At 37.4% G+C, this 19,590-nt stretch overlaps 1 protein-coding gene across 1 annotated transcript in view; it reads right to left on the reverse strand.

The window, feature by feature from the left end:
- Positions 1-2,009: 2,009 nt before the first annotated feature.
- The window catches only part of LOC109541408, a 270,314-nt gene continuing 252,733 nt past the window's right edge, over positions 2,010-19,590 (reverse strand). Inside the window, exons 4-7 of the mRNA XM_048670269.1 lie at positions 11,733-16,674; positions 11,431-11,597; positions 10,570-10,784; positions 2,010-8,956 (exon numbers count right to left, since the gene is read on the reverse strand). Coding sequence (XP_048526226.1) covers positions 8,532-8,956; positions 10,570-10,784; positions 11,431-11,597; positions 11,733-16,674 — 5,749 coding nt within the window. The 3' untranslated portion in view covers positions 2,010-8,531. The remainder of the gene's footprint in view (positions 8,957-10,569; positions 10,785-11,430; positions 11,598-11,732; positions 16,675-19,590) is intronic.

The following is a 19,590-nucleotide window of genomic DNA, read 5'->3' on the forward strand; positions in this document are numbered from 1 at the left end:
TGTTGGAACATAAGTCATAAGTTTACAAACTTCTTACTGCTACGCTGGCAACTGCTGGATTCCCCGTCGTATTTATGCAGCAGATTGGGACAAACAGAAAAATCAGCAGTGGACATTCTGCACCAATCTGAAAGATACTACCCGAGACTCACCAGAGAGGCCATCGAAATATTTAAACACCAAAACAATTTTAACAAAAAAGAAGAAATTACGGCACTCAATCCAGATTGGAAGCCCGTTTTGCGCCAAACAGCATGTGCGCCGAAGCGTTGGAACCCCCACCCATCCCCCACGCATGAGCACACACGGCTTGGCTGCATAAATACGACGGGGAATCCAGCAGTTGAATCAGTCTTAGTCGGAAAGCACGGGAGATCACTTCGCCCATTGCCTCCTCGCCTTTGATAATGTCCACCGCAGTTGTGGACGAAACGTCAGGAAGAAGTTCCCATAGACCACGGCTTCAAAGCCCGGAAAACACTCCTAAATGTGATTTAACCGGCCGTGAAAGCCTTCATAGTCTGATAAAACTTGTTTTCTGCATTGATAGCTTTAAACCCAGCAAAACTACGTCTCGTATCTGGACCTGCAATTACGACTGCTATATACTAAAATGCGCTTTCAGGGTCAGTAATTTTACGTTATCATAATAGTACGAAGTAGGCCTGGGTAACTCAGTGAATTTTTTTCTGAACATGTTTGGTGAAGCATGGTTGAATAGCATATTTAAAGGGGAACTTAAAAATGCAGAAATTCAATATGGCGCCCATAAGAAAACCAAAAGTTGACTTCGGCCTCATTGAACATAGTCAGCCTAGATTATTTTTTACTTTATTTTCAAATTTACGCTCATTTCTTACCCCCACCCTGAAAATTTCGTTATTGAATCTTTTATAATAAATACGATATAAAGGATTATATAAAACGCACTTTTTTCTTTTTTTCCGTGTGTATCCGTTGCTATTCCGAGTTCAAAAAAGTTGAAATTTACGGTTTTCGAATTATTCGAAAAAATATGAAAATTTTGACAGCTGCTGGGTTTCACAGAAATTGGCGCTGTACTCTAATCGCTACGAATTTTGAAATCGGTCTTGTGGACCTCCAAGAAGCCTAAACAAGGTAACTGCTGAATGTTAATTTACGAAAATTTTACAATCAACCGCCCCATGATCATCCAAAATTGAATGTTTGTTGGTCTCAATAACTTGGTTATTTCAAATGGAACCCCCCATTTTTTCAATTTTTAGATTTACCGTTAAATTTTAAAGCTAGTTTATATAAGGGGTGGTAACTTTAAAACTTACCGTTTCTGAGTTATTCGGCAAAATTTAGACAATAGCTTAATTTTTGCTTGAATCAAGTCAACTGGGCACATCAAAAAATGCATTAAATAAAAAACTTAATATTATAAATGTTTTATTAAATATACTAAATAATTAAATAAAACATTATTTTTAAACAAATGCAGTGTTCATAAAAGATTCTCAAACTGATTAAATTCTATGTTGACTTGAAGCTAAAACGGCTGAATTTGGTGCTGTGCAGTGCTGATTCATCAGGACAATGCACGGGTGCACACGTGTGTAGTCGCCATGGCAAAAATCCATGAGGATGATGAATTAAGCTACGAGCTGCTACCCGACCCAGCATATTCCCCTGCGACTATTTCCTGTTTCCAAACCTGAAGAAATGGCTGGGTGGTATGAGATTTGGGTTCAATAAATCGGTCATCATTGAAACAAACGCATATTTTGAGGACCTCGAGAAATTATATTATTTGGAAGGGATAAAAAAATTGGAAGGGCGCTGGACTGAGTGTATCGGCCTAAAAGGAGTCTATGCTGAGAAATAAAACTTTTTGTCCGAAATCTTTTTATTTCTTTCAAAAAGTTACTAACTTATCAAACGACCCTCGTAGATACAGCCTTGCCCAGACTCAGCTTAATTTACCACTTTGCTTTTTGGCTTAAAGCAGGAGCAGTTCAAAGATAGGAAAAAAAAACACATGATTCTTAATCCACGTATTTTATACTAAAACAAAAAAAAACATGAAAAATGTGAAAAAAATAAGCGATAAATTAAATTATTACTTACTTAGTCGTTATTCTACAACACTCAGAGATAGGACAATGGACAAATCACAAATTTCACTGATCAAAGCATTGCACTTTCTTCGACGTTACTCATCACAGATAATCTTAACTGTACATTACCAAGGGCACAAATAAAAATAAATACATGTACATTACTTATGACTTCGATTTTACAGCAAAATGCGATTCTTAATATAAACTTATTTAAAAATATGTTTTATTTCTTATAGACATTTACGATATTTTACTTATTTATGTGGTACAATACTAAGTTAGTTCAGTATTAGTGAGAAGAATTAATTTTAATCACAGTGTTTGTCTGATTTATTAATATATAGTTCTTTTCACTATTTTACACCGATATTAGTCATGGAAGAATTGAAATTGTAATCAGCAACTAAAATTGAAGACGTCTAGCAATTAATATATCATGCGAGTTCATTCAAGACAAGGTATCTGTTAATCGAGACATTCAAACCACATATATTTCTTACTGCTACACTATTATGTACAATCATGAAAGACTATGCATAACCGAACAAAGTGTTTACAAGAAAACTAAAGAGTAAGATTAAGGTCCCTGAGCATTAAGATAATAACTGAAACAACATTTAATCTACCTAGTCGGTTGAAAAAAATATGAATAACAACAAAATGCTTATCTTTTTATTTGTTTGCAGCCTTAAATAAATTAATATCACCATTTCCTACTAGTAGACTGTATGAACCATATTTTGACGGTTTTTTTCTACATCAAATTTACAACATCCAAATAAATGTTGTACCTGGTCAGAAGCTTTAAATCAATACACATTACTACAATAGTTTGAAACGGTGGCATTACATCAATATTGCATAGTCATAGACTAGATCCATAGTTAAGTTGGCCTGCGATGTAGTTTAATTCAATATTTACAGGGAAGATTTCCCGACCCAGTTTACTTTGATTGCACATTACTAATAATTTGGCGTATATAACTAATAATAATGGTTTGGGTACTTTAACATAAACAAAAAACTTCAATAATTGAATAAACGTAAACTGATCTCGTTCTTGCACCAAAGACAATTGCTTATACATAATTACAGAGTGAATCTAGTAAATTAACAGTTTTCTCGAGTTATCTAAACTCTTAGTATATAGATTAGAGTAGTTATTGTATTTTGCCTGTTTAACTGTTAATACTCAAGACCTACTTTATTGGAGATGGACCACGTGTATGGGAATTTTTTCAGAAACTGCTCGTCAGCCTAATTCAAAGTAATTCTATTGCGGATTGGGACCACCATGGGATTCAAATAGTACTTAATTTCAAAAATAACCACCAGAAAGCAAAATTGTGCTGGATGAAAATTGCTTCTAATATTGTCCACGATATGTATACCTTTAAATTTTATTTCATGTTGAATTTGCGAATATATTAATAAATACTTTTTCGGAATTACACAGAGTAGTTTCTGAGATATAACCACTAAACATTCTCAAATACATTACACCACTGAAGCCTAACACTGGTTCTTTTCCTTTCAGCAAATATAATAAAATCATTTTGTTCAAATTAGGTTAAAACAAGTGGTTTTCCATTCAGTTGAACCTAAAATGTAACAAATCAGAGTGGATATCGATATGTAAAAAATAATTGAATTTATAATATTAGTTTACTGCGGTATTAATGATTGTTCAATAATGAAACTAATGATGAACTACTGTTGAAGCTCAAGCGGTTGGAAATCAAGAAAATCTATTTTAATTCGGAGTGTATCTGCATTTTTACTAATATTTATTTAGTTAGATATTGAAGACGTTTCAAAAATGCCAAATACTCCTCGCTTGAGAACGCGTTACATCACAATAATCCAATATTAAAAATAACATCCTGTATATTATAATTTACTTTCAATAGAAATGTATATGCTTCGTTATTTGTAAAGAATGTCATTAACTTTAAAAAGCTGTAGTTTTTACATACGACATACGTATGTGGAGCAAAAAGTTGAATACTTGCACAGGGTGTTCATAATTGGACCGCTTTAACGGGGTCCATCGATTTATTGTCTTGAGCAAAATGTTATGGGCTTGATCAATGAGAAACAGTAAATGACAGAAGCAGCATGGTGTTGTCGATGCGGGCAACCGAGAAAAAGGCATTATTTATCATTATGTAAATATTTATATATTTTAGCTAAGGTCTATACTATACTATAGTTCATTTGCCTCAAAATTGTTGCCTTTTACGAAAATAGTATTTCCTCGCGTCTTTTATTACGCGTTGATAAGGAGTGCTCTTAGTTCACAACGAAAAACGACTTCTTTACCACCTAGAGGAGAACTCGAGAACTCTACGACAAATTTAAACTGAGGCTCTAAAATGAAAATTTCAATTAGTCAATAAATTAATTTAGAAAAGTTATCTTAAAGTGTCAATAGCAATTTTGCTGTCTTTATAGATAAAGTACCTAACGTACGTTTAGAAACGTACCTAACAAAACATTTTTCTAAGTTGTTTAATCAGGATAAATCAATACGTTTTTCTAGAAACTTTAATTTTTGTTTTTTTGCAACTGTATTGGTATATATTTGTTTTTATGTAAATTATATACTTAAATTCGAAAATTGTGCATAACATTTTTAGTTAATTCTGTAAATCCCAATACATATTTTGAGATCAAATTATATTCAGCTTAAGAGTTAAACATGAAAATGCTTGTACCATATTAATATGAATGTTAACTAGTTGTGAATGCTTAAATTCAGAAAAGTTACAGTTTTTATTTAGATCGATGTGAGGCGGCCATCACACTCGCCGCCTCGCAGTCACATTTTGGTTTTTCTTGCTTTAAAATCAAACAACTTTTGATATGACTAATGAATCCTCGTGGTTTTTGTGCCAAATGAAGCTCAGGCAATCAGAAATCTTGGGAAAAAAAATGATAGTTAAGGTCATTTAAAGGTATATACAAGCGGAAAAACTGGCAAAGCTGATAATTTTTGCAAATATCTAACAAGACTTGAGTACTTTATTTTAATGAATAATATATTTTTATAATAATATACTTGTGCTTATAAACATTTCCTGAAGCTTTTTTCCTTTTCATAAAAGAGCAGAACTGTATAAAATTGCCGAAATTCGGTCTTGGTTCTACTTGACTTTATTTAAAAATTTTCCAAGATTCCTAAGCTTTATTTGATTTAAACACGAGGATTCATCGATTAGATCACAAGTTATTTAATTTTAAAACAAGAAAACCCAAAATTTGACATTGCGTCTTTCTTCTGTTGATGCTACGCTAAGTGTATATAAGTTAAGTTGAGTTTGTGTTATTATAACTTGTACTATATGGTAGAATTGTATATACTATAAAACAGAAAGTTTCATGGATCAGCGACTTATATTTTAACGCTTATGAATTCCCGAGCGCCTCCAACTACGCAACCGAAACATTCTACTAACTGTTATAGCAGAAGAGACTACATTTCTTTTAAATATTATATGTTTGGAAATTTTGCCGTGATAAAAAAAACAATTGGTTTACAGTTAAACCAATCTTGGTCAACAAGACGGAAAGCCAGAAGTTAAATGCAATTGGAGACGTACCAGATTTCATAGTAACATCATTATAGTCGGAACACGGAGTTGGAAAATCACATACCATATTTGATATATGGGTAGGAATATTCGCAGAAGATTTTTGTAATGAAAGAAAATAAATGTACAGGTGACACAAAAGTTCAGAGACAAATTGTGAAAATTTAAATGTCAATGGTGTTTTTGACATTGTCTGTTGTAGCTTATTTTGTAACCCGTTAAATTATATACAAGCTACGTTGGTTTCCCGTGTTAAATTGTTTTTTCGTGGAGGAGGTGGGTAAAGCTTCGTACCTACAAGCTCGGAAGAGGTCATTAATTGGATTAGCGAATAAAGCGAGTACGACTCGAGCGACTCCTCAAAAAAAAGATCTTGATTTTTAGAAAAAACCCGAGTTTAACGACGCCACTTTCCGAAATCCATCATGGTGTGGGCGGGAACTTCGAAAACGGAAAAACACCGCTGGTGTCCGTCGAGCGCGGTGTCAAGATCAACGCCCAAGTCTACCAAGAATACATTTTGAAGGACGTCGTGATTCCCTGGATCCCACAACACTTCAAAAATCCGCACTGGACACTTCAACGGGATTGGGCACCAGCTCATTTTGCGAGGTCGATCATGGATTTTTGCAAAACCAACAAAATCGCTGTCTGGGACAAGACTTTGTGGCCGTCTAGCTCGCCCGACCTGAATCCGACGGACTTTGCAATTTGGTCGATCCTGGAGCAAAAGACCTGCCCTGCAAACCAGCGTTCTCTCCAAAAGGCGTGGGACGAAACCTGAGAAAAAACACTTGCGACCATCATCAAAAATTTCTGAAGGCGTCTGCAAACCTATGTGTCGGCTGAAGGAGGCCATTTCGAATAGTTGTTTATGTATTTTGTAGGCTTTCGAATGTGTATAATTTTGATTTTTAATAAAAAAAGTTATGATTAAAACAAGTTGTCTCCGAAATTTTTTTTTGTCACACTGTAATTACTGTTGAAGTGGAAAGAATCTTGGCTCGCTAGATACTGTGATCTCACACCATTAGGTGTGTTTTTAATTGAAACATTTTTTTGATTTTTTATTTAAAATTTAATTTTATTTTGAACGAAACAAGCATCAGTTTGATTTTACTTCTTGAGAGAATCGCGGGATTTCTTTTGCCTAAGGATTCGTTTTAAAGAATAGAAAGTTTCTTGTGTGTAAGAATTATAAAAGTGACCGAAAATTGCACAAACGCTCAATATTTCGATTGGAAGAGTACATGTTACGGTTGAAGATCCAAGTAAGGTAATCGCAACATTAATCGGTTAATCTCGAGTTTAACACAAATTTGAAAGTCAAGTTTAGCCATTTTGCGCCCATGTTAATGTATTATTATTAAATACATTGTGAATACTTCTTACGTGAATATGACTTAATTAGTCAATATACGAACATTAACCAACGGAAAGTGTTATTCTAGGTATTAACTGGTAATATTGAGATTAACATAATTTCCAATGTTAACCGTAGCATATAGATCGTCGTAATGTTTGTATCATTAAAGCTTTTTTATAATGATTCTGTTACGAGGCAATTTACCAGCTCGACTTGCAAGTGGGTACTTCAGAATCTTAATCATAACTGATATAGCCTGTAGCTCTCTTGGCTCGACCACCTCAACAGCATCTCCTGTCTCAAAAATAAGTTTCATCTGGTTATTATGAGTAACTCATAAATAAATCTAAACCCAAAGGAGCGTGGTTTTGTCATAAGCATTTGATGTGTTTATTGAAGTAAGTAAAACATGCCTTTCAAATACACAGTTATTATGGTTTTGATATGGTTTGAAAAAGTTACACCTACTTTACTAAAAAGGTTACACATTACTCGCCAAAGTATCAAAACAGAACGATTAAGTTTAAAGTGTCATACATAGACAAAAGTACTTCGATAAGTTGAAAAAAACATTCGTTTAATGGTATTTTTTGTAAATTTGAACGACAGTATTGTCTCATCTTGCTTATGGGTTAATTTCATAATTGATATATTAACTTCAAAAAATAGATGGAAACCTTATTGAATTTCGCTTCTTCACCTTTTCAAAATTTAAAAAGATTAACAATATTTAATGATTTAATTTTCAGCCAGTTCGAACCGTAACTAAAGAATATTAATTTAAAAAGTTAGAATTTAGGAATATTGATTTAAAAAACCATGATAAATTCCAACTAATAAATCCATACTACTTTGAGTGCTTAAGGGCTAGTTCATTTCCAGTGATTACTTTCACCATCAAGTAATTCAACTATTTGCACATTTTTCATTGCTAAATTGGGCATTCCAAAACTAATAAATCTAGGACTTTACTTAATTTTACTTTAAATAAGCCCAATCATAAAATAACCAAACACAATAATCTGACATTATTTCTGAGCTTGGTTAAACCAAATGATGCCAATAGTAGCTTATCAATAAATAGAAAACACATCAGAACTTATATGAATTACTCAGAATAGGGTTTTTGACATTAATTTCAAATTACTATCAACATACAATTTCTATTGTTATAATGACTTCACTTCATAACCATCATCAGATCCATAAAATATTGTTACACATCTGCGATAATTCGAAACTTAAATAGCTGCAAGTAGTATTTTGAAAAATTAGATGCTTCGGAAAGGAATTGCACATTTTAATAAACTGCTTATTCAGTTACCATTCACATTTATTTCGTAATCCTTCCAAAAACTGTGGAATGGTTGGAGGTATCGAATAACACCAAAAATTCCGTTAAATCTCTGATAAATTTTCTTAGAAACTATGTCTTTCCTAACATTTAATAAAGACCTATTAAACATTTGACGTTGTCGCCATATGTCACCTTGCCGAAATAACAGCCGATTCGATACCTAAGAGTTCTTTCACTCGGTCCGTATATTTTACCAGAGCGATCTTCGACGCTCTGGTGTTGATCTTTTCACCCATATTCAAAAACTGACAGCAATGGGCTTGCTCTAAAAAGTCCGACATTTTTAGTTCTTTGATCACGTTCTTGTAATTCACTTTAATGTTCGAACCGGTAGGCAAAGATATTTGTCTGAGTAATGCATCCCGTGATTTAATCTTCAGGAAATGAGACAAGTCTTGGAGAAGAACCCACCGGTCCGTAGGGGCTTCCTCTCGGAGAATGTAAAGATTTGGCAGGAGTCCTTCCGACATGTCGATTTCTATGTCTTCCAGTTCTTTGTCCGAATCCTCCAGAGGGGTGTCAGATAAAACATTATAACCGGATTCCTCTGGATCTGAAAAGAACAAACATACTTTGTCATATAAATAAAAATTCTATCTTCCTTGCATGCGTCGATATATGTTGGGTATATTTTTTCTGGGCATTTTTTTAACAATTTGGTAAAATAAGTACGTTTGGATAGCTGGTGTTCGAGACTGGATCAAAAAGTTCTTTTATTATCTGAATTGGCCACTTTTTCGACACGCTATTGAGAAAGATCCGAATAAAAGATCTAAACAACGATCATTTTTAGAAAATAAAAGAGGTTTTTAATCCAGTCCTAGGGCCAGTCCATCCAAACAAACGGATAGGGAGTGAGTGAGTCAAAAATAAGATCATCGGGAGGAGGCATTTTCACAGTTTCAACCCAGTTTTAAGAAAACCTTGAACTACAAGCAAAGCAAATAAAACCAAAAACGTACATGTAGCCCCTTATGATTCATTTTTGAAGTAATAACTTCTTATGGCACGGCGTAAATTGGGTGGAATGCGTTACGGCGCCGTTATGTCGGGCCATCCCCACCCTTAGGGATCTTGCGTTCTCTCTCGCACGCATACAGCGACAAGGCATTGTTATTAATACGCCGTTTAATATAATAAATAAATACCAAGGAAGGGCTACATTCCTACCACGTATGTAAGATACGCACAGCACAAGGACACATTAAACGCAATGGCTTACTGAACACCGGCACAAATTGAGCAGGAGTTAATTAACCGAATACGGGACATTGAGAAGAGTGCATAGAAAAGGGATCATAGCAGGTGACTACACGGGCACTAACTTGTTTGCAGTTAAAGACTGAAATGTTTATTTATTGATGAAATGTTCACATCAATTTGAAGTTAGGATAACAATGTGGACATTTCGAAAAACTGCGTTTCACATTTAACGAATCTTGTTGAATTTACTGTTGATCCTTGTCGATTTTATTGTCACTTTCTGTATAATTCCATGGTTACCGGAGTTTTGAATAATTACGAAAAAACAGGTATTTACGTAATCTTAATTAGGTAGATTACTTTGAAAACATTCTTGCCATGCTTCTGATATAGTTTTTGCAAATATCTCAGTTTTTAATAACAATAGATTTTGTTTACTTTTTTTCCTTTACTCTCAAAACAACCCCAGACAACACTTCTAGAGGAATGACGCAAATTTTAAATCACCCTGCATTAATAATTGAATAAAAAGCAACTTTGCTTTCCTCAGGTGCATACCAAATTCGGTTTGGTATTGGTCGGGTTGAAAAACAATCTATTCGCAATTATTAGACAAAAAGTAAAGCCCACAGCATTCATGGCTCTTAGTGCCAATGAAATTGGATGGATGGATTTGTTAAGTCCAGTTATTATATAAATTAGAAGTTAATGGAATAGATATTTCAAATAAAACTGCCGCTGTACGAGTCAACTGCAAATTTTGAAGAATGTTAAATGTTGAAATAAATATTTTACATTCAAAATAAAATTAAGTTACATTTTACCTATTCCTGATCCACATTCTATTCCTGTTATCACTTCTTTCGGTACGGCTCTTCCCGTGACGCACCCTTTTTTTAAGGTGACGAAAAGTCTAAATAATGGATAAACCAAAACATTTTAAACTATAAGTGTGCCACTTACCAAAACATGACGAAGGCCCACGAAACGGCCAAGATGGTCCGCCTTCGCCTGCTTTATCACGTAGATGATCCTTAAGTAATGTTTTCATGTTCTCGTCAGTTGCTAAAGAAATTGGGGTTAATCCGGCGTATGTGGCTAAAGACGGATCAGCTCCGAATGAAAGAAGCAGTCTTACTACTTCCACAAATCCGTTTTCGATGGCTTCGTGAAGCGGCCTGAAAACACAACACTTTCACAAAAACTTAAATAACTATCGGGCAAAAAAGCGAGATGATAAAATCCATATTTAGACGTCACCACGTGAGAAAACATGAGAAGCCACGCATCAAAACGTATTAAATTCAAATTATATGATTTCGAGCTATCGACGAAAAACCAATTAAATGAATAGTTTATTATTTAGGATTCAGAAATGCATTACCACCAGTAAAACATTTTTTTTCTGGTTGAAAGTTGTATTTTTTTAAAATTCGGAGATCTGAATTTGTAAACCCTTGTTTTTACTAGATTTATATCAGTTTGCTTAGCCATAGCCATTAGATTTTCCGTTTTGCTTAACGGTTGTTTGAATTAATGCATTCTTGCTTGAAATGATTAACTCAGTATGCAGATTGGGCATAGCTCTTTGTGTTATTTACTATCAGATCGTGAACAACTGGATTTGTTGGCTATTTCACACGGACTTCTTATAAATTGCCTAGGAGGCACGTCATCAAGGAACACACAAGAATGAGCTGCTATTTATACTTTGACAATACTATATACAATTCAATCGAGCTAGAACCGAAGACTTAACTCGAATAATATACCTCTATTTTATAATAAAAATATTGTCAAATATTCGTGCGCCTAGCGCCTCACCTTATACCCCCTTTTGCTGCTTCGTGAACATTGGCACCATACTTGAGAAGCAATTTCGCTATTTCCAAGTGGCCTCTGGCACATGCTTCGTGAAGGGGGGTGTAACCAGCATTGTCTTTTGGACTTGGCGAGTTATTCATCTTATCTAAGCAGAACGCGGTGATGTCCTGAAATTGCGTTTAAAAAAATAAGTACTCAACCATATGTTAATTACACACAGTATTAACAAACAAAAACGTTAGGTTCTGCACTGTATACACTTTGTTAACAACCATTTGGTTACTTAACATGTAATTACTCACCACGTATCCTAATCGAGCAGCCCTATGTAGATGCGATTCTCCGACGCCCTTGTTTAGAACCCAGTTTTTTATTTCTTTCTGAATATCATCGATAGATTCTGGCGTTTTGGCAGATATAATTTTCTTTTTTTTCTTCTCGGTGCTGCCGTTATCCGGATCTTCCTTTTTAACTTTTTTCTTTTTCCTTATATAATCGAATCCGGAACTAAACTTTCGTCGCATTTTTCCGAATTTATTCTTTCGTTTGGCAGTCAATCCTATCTCCTCGCTGTCCAGCGACATTGTTTCCGAGCAAACATCTAAGTCTTTTTTAATAACCAAGTCAATAAGCTTTTTATTTTCATCTTCATCTTCCTCTTCAAGCTCTTTTTTAATTTTCAGTGACAGCAAGTCTTTCGCTAATAATTCTTTTGAATGCCTATTCAGGTTATTATTGTTATTTATGCTATTATCTTCTTTGCCAGCAGTCCTATTCAGAATGCTTCGAATATCTTCATTATCTAGCTTTTCCCGTTTAACCATAATTTCTTGCAAATTTTTAGAAAACGGTTCAAGAGTTGGAACACTTGCATTGCATTCATTGACACAAGTTACAGGGGGAGCAGATGCAGGACGATCTTCTCCAAATACTTCTTTTATTGTCACCCTTTGCTTCATAGCCCTAGTTTCCTTCCTAGTTCTTGATGATAGAACAATGGTGGTGAACTTATCATGAACACCTAAAATGCTATTCCCGCTATTGATAAAAGCGTCTTTGAAGTGATTTACCGTATCTTTCCTAAATGGCAAAACAGCAGAAGTGGCGCTAATCACTTGGGAAGTAAGGCCTTTCGACTTTTCTGGTGACATAGTGCTAACAGCCAAACTGGGTGTCGGAGTTGCTAATAGCTCAATAGGATTATCCGCCCTAGGTGTGATTTTTGGTGAATGATCATCTTTTCTTTTATGTTTTTTCTTTTTTCTACCTCCACATTTCTCTAGCAATTTATCCAAAATAGACAAGTTCTCTTTTCTTGTGTTAGGTAAACTTTTAATAGACGAGGAACCTTCAGAATCATAATTGGTTCGCTTACTAAATATATTAAAGCTACTTGTACTCTCACTATCGCTGTCCACTGACTCGGACTGAAAACGCTTAAATTCCTTTTTGCTGTAGGTTAAGGAATCTTTTGATTCAATGTCGGTTGTTATTGATGTTGTTGGAGACTGAGGGCATGGATCTAAGTCAGGCAAAGAGGTAGACAATCTCATAGGCGGTCTTGTAAGTTGTATCAGACTGGGCGGCATTCTTAACGACTTCTTATATTTGTATACACCTTCTTCCCAGCCTGGATAGAAATCGGAACCATCTCCAAATGAAGGCTTTTTTGCAGGCCGTATTATTGCTAAAAGCTCGGCTGCAGATTTTATAGGAAATTGGCCTTGACTTTTTTCAACACTTGAATTATCTTCCTCTGGTTGCTCTAATTTCACTTGTATCTTCGATTCGGTTTCCATAATATTCAAATTGGTAACAACTTGTATGAAGTCAGTCGCACCTTCAGATTTATCACATTTATTATCAAGAATCGTTTCAATTTTTTCAACTTTGACCTGTACCCTTTCTTCTTCAGTTTCACTCTCACTTGATGAAATTATTTTTCGTCTTACTCGGTGTCTATTCCGGATCATCAAGCATTCGCTACTCTTAATTTCATTATCGGATAGTTCACTATCACTTCTAAATACGTTTTTAATTATTATTGGTGTTTTACATTTTTCAAAGTCAGGATCGCATAAACGGCTTCGATCACCTGAAGAAGGCATTATGTTTAGGTCGTCGGTTGGTGTACCACCTTCTTGATAATTTAGTATTGCATCGTCCTTGATTTCCTTCTTAACTTTAACGGGGTGGATAGCTTCCCCCGTAGATTCTTCAGAAAATTCTAGTTTTACTATTGGATCTGATTCCACTGTACGTTTTACTCGTTTCGTGGGTTTGTTTCTCAATTGTTCCATAAATGTATCACAGATTGATGCAAATATATCATCTTCTGGACTAGGAGCTCTAGAAGTTGACTCTAATATATCTAGTTTAATGTCTGATTCCATAGTGTGTGACGGTGTCGTGGACAACTTCAAAGAGTTTCTTCTATCTCGTCTCATAGCATCCAGTGTTTGTCTTTCTAATACTGGCATTTCGTTTTCATCATCTGAATCTGGGAAATCGAATACAGATGTTTCCGAAGAACTTCTAATGCTTGACTTATCTCTAGTAGATATAGAAGCTTTTACTAATTCCTCCTCGTTGCGGGTAAATAGCTTTTTTCGTGCAGCTTGTTTATCTTTTAAAGGTTTTTGCGAGCTTGTACTGGATATACTAGATGAACTGGACATGAGCATATTTTGCCTGTGCGGCGATTTCATTGTATCTTCCAAGAAGGCTTGTATTCGGGCATCTCGAGCAGCATTACTGTTAATTACTTGATGGTGAGCCAATTCTTTCAATTCTCCTTTCGTTCGAATTCTAGCTGCCAAAAACGCAGCCAACCCATCGTAATCGTTGCTTGGACTATTGTTCATAATAACTGTGTTGTCTTCATTTGGTACTTTTACAGCAAGATCTGGAATTATGCGAGTATCTTCCAGTAGGACTAAAACTTTCGGAGGCATCTTACAAATATTTGGATCAGGTACACTAATTGGAGTAAACGGGGAAACATTACGTCTATCAATCCCCGGCTTCGGCTGCAACGGTGCAGTTACATCGGTACTAGGATGCTGAATATCCGTTCTTTGGGATATTACCAAATCCTGTGATTTCAACTGCTCTATTTTCTTTTGCTCTTTAATTTCAATACTGTTCCGAAGTAAACTCAACACTCTTTTGTCCGCACCTGTCGCTATATGCGGCTTGGCAATAGGTACAACAGAAGTAGCTGAATTATGCCTCGCTGCAGGATTGATATAAAGAGATTGAGTGTGTTTCGGGTTGTTGTAGTATCCGGAATGAGGTATACTAGAAGGCACATAACTCTGACTATGTTTCGGTTGCGGAAATAAACTATTAGGTTTGCTGTAAGGGGGTTTTTGATAATTGCTATCATGATTATTAGCTTGAGGATATTGTCCATTTGCCAAAGAAGATCTTGCCACATCCTCAAACGTTTTGTGACGATGTAGTACAGACTGAACACGGTGTTGATGTGTTGAGGGCTGTCGTTGTGCCTGCAATTGTTGTTGTTTGACGTGCGAGGTAATTTTTTCCTCAATTTGAAGATTAATGGATTCTCTCCAATTCTCCACCTTGGCCATTTTCGTAGGAATTGCTGGAGACTGAATTTGACCGGGTCTTTTACCCGATATATCATGATTTTCATATGGGTGATGGGCATATTGCGGAATACTGGAAATTGTACTTGGAGGGTATCGGTTCTTTAGAAGATAATCCGATTGATATGATGCTTGCGTACTATTATTATAGTCCATAGTTGCATGAGTGGTTGTGTCTTGATAAACACGCTTGGTTGAGGGATCCTGGCTGGCCTTAGCAGGATTCCAGTTAGTTTTTCTTGAAGACAGATTAAAATTCGGATGGAATTCTACTTTCGGGGCGGTCGCTGTTGGTAACTGAGATCGTTGAGTTAGACTCCTTTCTATAGAATTAACATCTAAAGTCGGATAGCTATGGCTAGAAATTACATTCTGAGATTTATTTTGTAAATATTTATTCCTTGAGGTTTCACCGTCGGTAGAATCGGCTGATGTACGTACTGTTTTGACCGATAGATCTAATGGAATTTCTTTTCTTTGCTTAATAACAGATGTGTTTGGTACATTTACAATGTTTTCCGTTCTACTATCAGCAGATTTCGGTTGCTGGTAATTAACATTTTGATTCGGTTGTACTTTGTGGTAATTTTGCGTTTCTGCTTTCGCTCTCTGGTAAGGTACTGCTGGATTATAATTTTGATTATTCGGTGTGCTGTAATGCGAAGTATTAGATGTCGCCATTATAACATTAGAGCATGTTCGTGTTATCACACTCGACACATGAGGGTTTATTCGTTGGTTATTTTGATTCTGGGCATTATTATTAGTCACATGATTATACATGTCGTAAGCCGAATTTGTGCTGGAATATGATTCAGGTCTGCTATTACCGTACGCAATTGATGCAGAATTATTAATTGACTGAGCTACACTTGTAGAATAACTATTGAGTGAAGAAAGCACTTTAGACCGGGGCAATGCAGATTTGCCAGTCTCTTTAACCAAACCTGTCTTATTTGGTCGATAATTGGACAACGCAGCTATTGGTGGTAAATTGTGTGTTGCTCGGTAGCTTTGGTCATTAGCTACTGATGGTTGGTATTGAGCGTTGCTTGGCATACTGGTCTCAGTTTTTCGATTATCCATAATGTACGAATTTTGCTTACTTGGCATACTGGCAACTTGACCGGGAGTAATCTGTTTGTAGTACATCGCTTGCGACGATTGAGGTTGCATGTAAGTACCTTCAGACTTGGCGGCTAATGGTTGAGCTTGCGTATTCGGGTAATAAGACCTGCTCTGATAGTTATACTGTGGATGTGTAGGTGTGTGAGCGGCTACTCCCGGCGGGTGCTGATAGGATTGCATCGTATGCGCTAACTGTTCTCTAGTCGGTAACCGAGATGACTGCGGAGACGCTGGCTGGTGATACGTTGAATTGGTAGCGATGGCTTGCTGCTGGTAGTGCTGGGCATTTTGTTGTATTTCTCGCGACTGAGGCCTCGTGAACTGAAACGAAGACTGCTGCGGTTGCGAAGCAGGCACGTGGTGTTCCTGACTTTGAGATGGGTAGGGGCTGTGGTAAGGCCGCGAAATATCTTGATATTGGGTCGAGTGAGACGGAGGACGAGATCCACCAGAGCTTTGTGAAGGCGGCCGTTGAGTTGGCGCGCGTTCCCTCGATGGTGTTCTGAAAAAAAATGCGTTATAAATATGTATCTAAATACTAAGGGTGCTATTTGGTATGTTTTAATTTATTGGCAGTACGCCACTGATGAAAGCTAAAACGCAGAACGTCATTTATTTTTGGTTTAGAATTAGAAAAATGTCGATATCCTAAGGTTTTTGTGTAAGTAACTTCGCCATTGAAAACAAAAGACGAAATAATTTTCTATAAAGCACTAAATTAAAGTAGAAGTACTAATCAACGCCAATAATTTCGACATTTGCAAACTTTTATATTTGCGATATAAGCAAAAGTTTTGGTTCGGTCACTTTCAACAATTGTGCTAGATTTGAGGGGTCCAGCTAAATCCCAAATCTACAATTGCGGTATATACTAAGAATAAGATCTTCGTAGAATAACTGTTACAAGTACAACGAGTACATCTAAATTTTGGTTCTTGTGGCGGACAAGCCCTAGCGGCAACGCTGCCATCGAGATGACCGCAAAGCGTTCCAAAAAAAATAATTTATTTATGAAGAACTGGTTCGAAAAAAAATTAAGTTTTTAAATTTTCAGAAAAATTTGCCAAAAAGCCAAAAAAAGAATCACGGTAAAAAGAAGAAAATGAAAATGAAATGCACGAGTCAAGAATAAAACATATGAAAGAGGAGCATGCTTTGAAATTGAGAGCGTTAGAATCTCAGATTCTAAATAAAACTAGCAATTCACGTGCAGGCTTATTAACCATCTAATCCTGCAGTTGAACACTCCGCCTGGGGCAGCGGGTGGGCAGACTGAGTAGCCCGTCGGTTGTCACTACCGGTCCTAAGCCCGAGAAAATGCGGAATGTTAGGCGTAGGGCGAACAACCCACCCTGTAAAACGACACCTGCTACGAAACTTGAAAGCCTCGCAATTAGATGGAACCACGAAAACGACCAAAGCAATGTCATAAGGATATGAATATAAGGACATGGAAAGTCCTCAGCTGGAACAGAACGGAACCTCTCTCAACGCTATACTCGAACGGGAAAAATATAAAATGGACATAACAGCAGTTTAGGAAGTCCTTTTTTGGTGCTTGACCCCAAGTTTCTCTTCCTGGAACATGCCAAGTGTGTGAGAGTGGGTACAGTGTGTGGGACTGGCGGCAAATAATGTGCTGTGGATGATTTATGAGAGAGTGGTGAAGAGTGCAATCTTGTATGCGTCTGAAATATGGGGGAGGGGGGGGCAAGGCGTCCGACTCCCGAGTTAAGAAGCAGCTGGAGGCATGCCACAGGCTTCTACTTCTTGGAATGAGAAGGGCGTATAGGACTTCTACGGAGGCCCTGCAGGTCGTGTACGGGTCCCCCCCGATGTGGCTCGAGTGCTTGGGGCGGCATAGATTTTATAGTGAGTACGGATGGAGAGTAAATGTTGAAATGGCGAGAAAGTCGGAGCGGGTCCCTCCGCATAAGCGGCTGCACAATGCTGGAGGAGGAGAGACGATTCAGGGGGAGAATACGGTTTGGAATGCGTGGTGTGATGCAGCAGTTGCGGGTGGGAAAGGGGGCTATTGGTGTGTGGTGTGTGGGGTGTGGACAGGAGCGAGTGTGAGAGGGTTAGTGATGAATGGGTTGAATGGGGTGGTAAGAGTGTGAATGACATAAAGATCGCAGCAATTGGAAAGGCCCTGATGAATTTGAGGTCTCTTTGCATAAGGGGTGATTGTGCGGTAGTGTGGACGGACTCTAGAGATGCCCTGCTTGCAATTAATGATTATCAATCACGGTCTGCGAAACCTGCTGAGGTACAGAGGGCGTTGCATGCTATGAGGGATGGTGGTATGGGTCACAGTGCAGTGAGAAGCTCGCGAGGGCTCCGTTAGTGCAGTCGCCGTGGATGAGGAAGCCAGCTGTGCGCTCTGGGGTACACCCGTGATGGAGGTCCCGGTACAAATAACCAAAGGGCAGGTCAGAAGTCGGATGCGGTCCTGGGTCATGGACGAGTGGCAAAGGCTCCAGTCCATGTAGTAAGAATGGGAGAGGATTATATGAGGTGTGTGACAGAGTGGGAAAGGGTACGCTGGGTTTGATTAAAAAGGCACTGCAGCTTGCAACTGGACACGGAAACTTCCGTGCTTACTTACATAGGTTTGCAATAAGGGGCTGTGTTAAGTGTGAATGTAGTCTGGGTGCTGAGACGGCTCGGCACGCCAGGACGGTGTGTATGAAACCAGTCAGGGAGGCTGCGCGTGAGAGTTTAGCTCCGGAGAATCCCTGCTGGCGCTTGAGGCATGGATGGGAGGAGAGGTGGGAGTATGGTTAGTATGTTTGTAGAGTAGGCTAAAGTCATCGTCAGCGACGATGACTTCGACTAGATGGACGGGGGAAATCTCCGACTCTGGGTGTGGTTGAGTGCCTGGGGCCGGATGGAGTGGCGGTTCGGTCGTAGCCCTGCCTCTCCTCTGTGACTGCCTGGGGCCGCTCTTCGACAGCACCGCGAGGGGTTCTAATGTTAGGAAATAGGTTATATAGGTTAAGGTGGCATATAGGTTAAGATATGTGTTATGTGATAAGGTTATACAGGTTAAGAGCTACCAGAATCTCATCGATCCCCGATGCCCGATTGCGGGGAATGGTGGTTTGGCTGGGAGTGCAAAAACGGCCCTATGGCTTCGGCTGGGTGGGCTGCCGAGAGGCGTAACTCCTTTCTGTGAGATCGTACAGAACCGTTGAACCAGTTGCTATGCGCACTCTCGATTGTTTAAACATTGTTAATTAATTTTAAGACGTGTAAATAGCTAGTATTTTATTTATACTTTAAGACTGGACTAGACTTTATGTGGAATATAGTACCCTGTAACAATTAAATTATGAATAAAGTGGACTGAAAAAGTAAAAGTAAATTTCAGGAATTCCGTTGGACAGGGTTGGGAAATATTAAAGTTCAGAAGAGT

The sequence above is a fragment of the Dendroctonus ponderosae genome, unplaced genomic scaffold, assembly GCF_020466585.1.
Source record: "Dendroctonus ponderosae isolate FM_Combo_2020 unplaced genomic scaffold, Dpon_F_20191213v2 Dpon_F_20191213_1, whole genome shotgun sequence".
Lineage (NCBI taxonomy): Eukaryota > Metazoa > Arthropoda > Insecta > Coleoptera > Curculionidae > Dendroctonus > Dendroctonus ponderosae.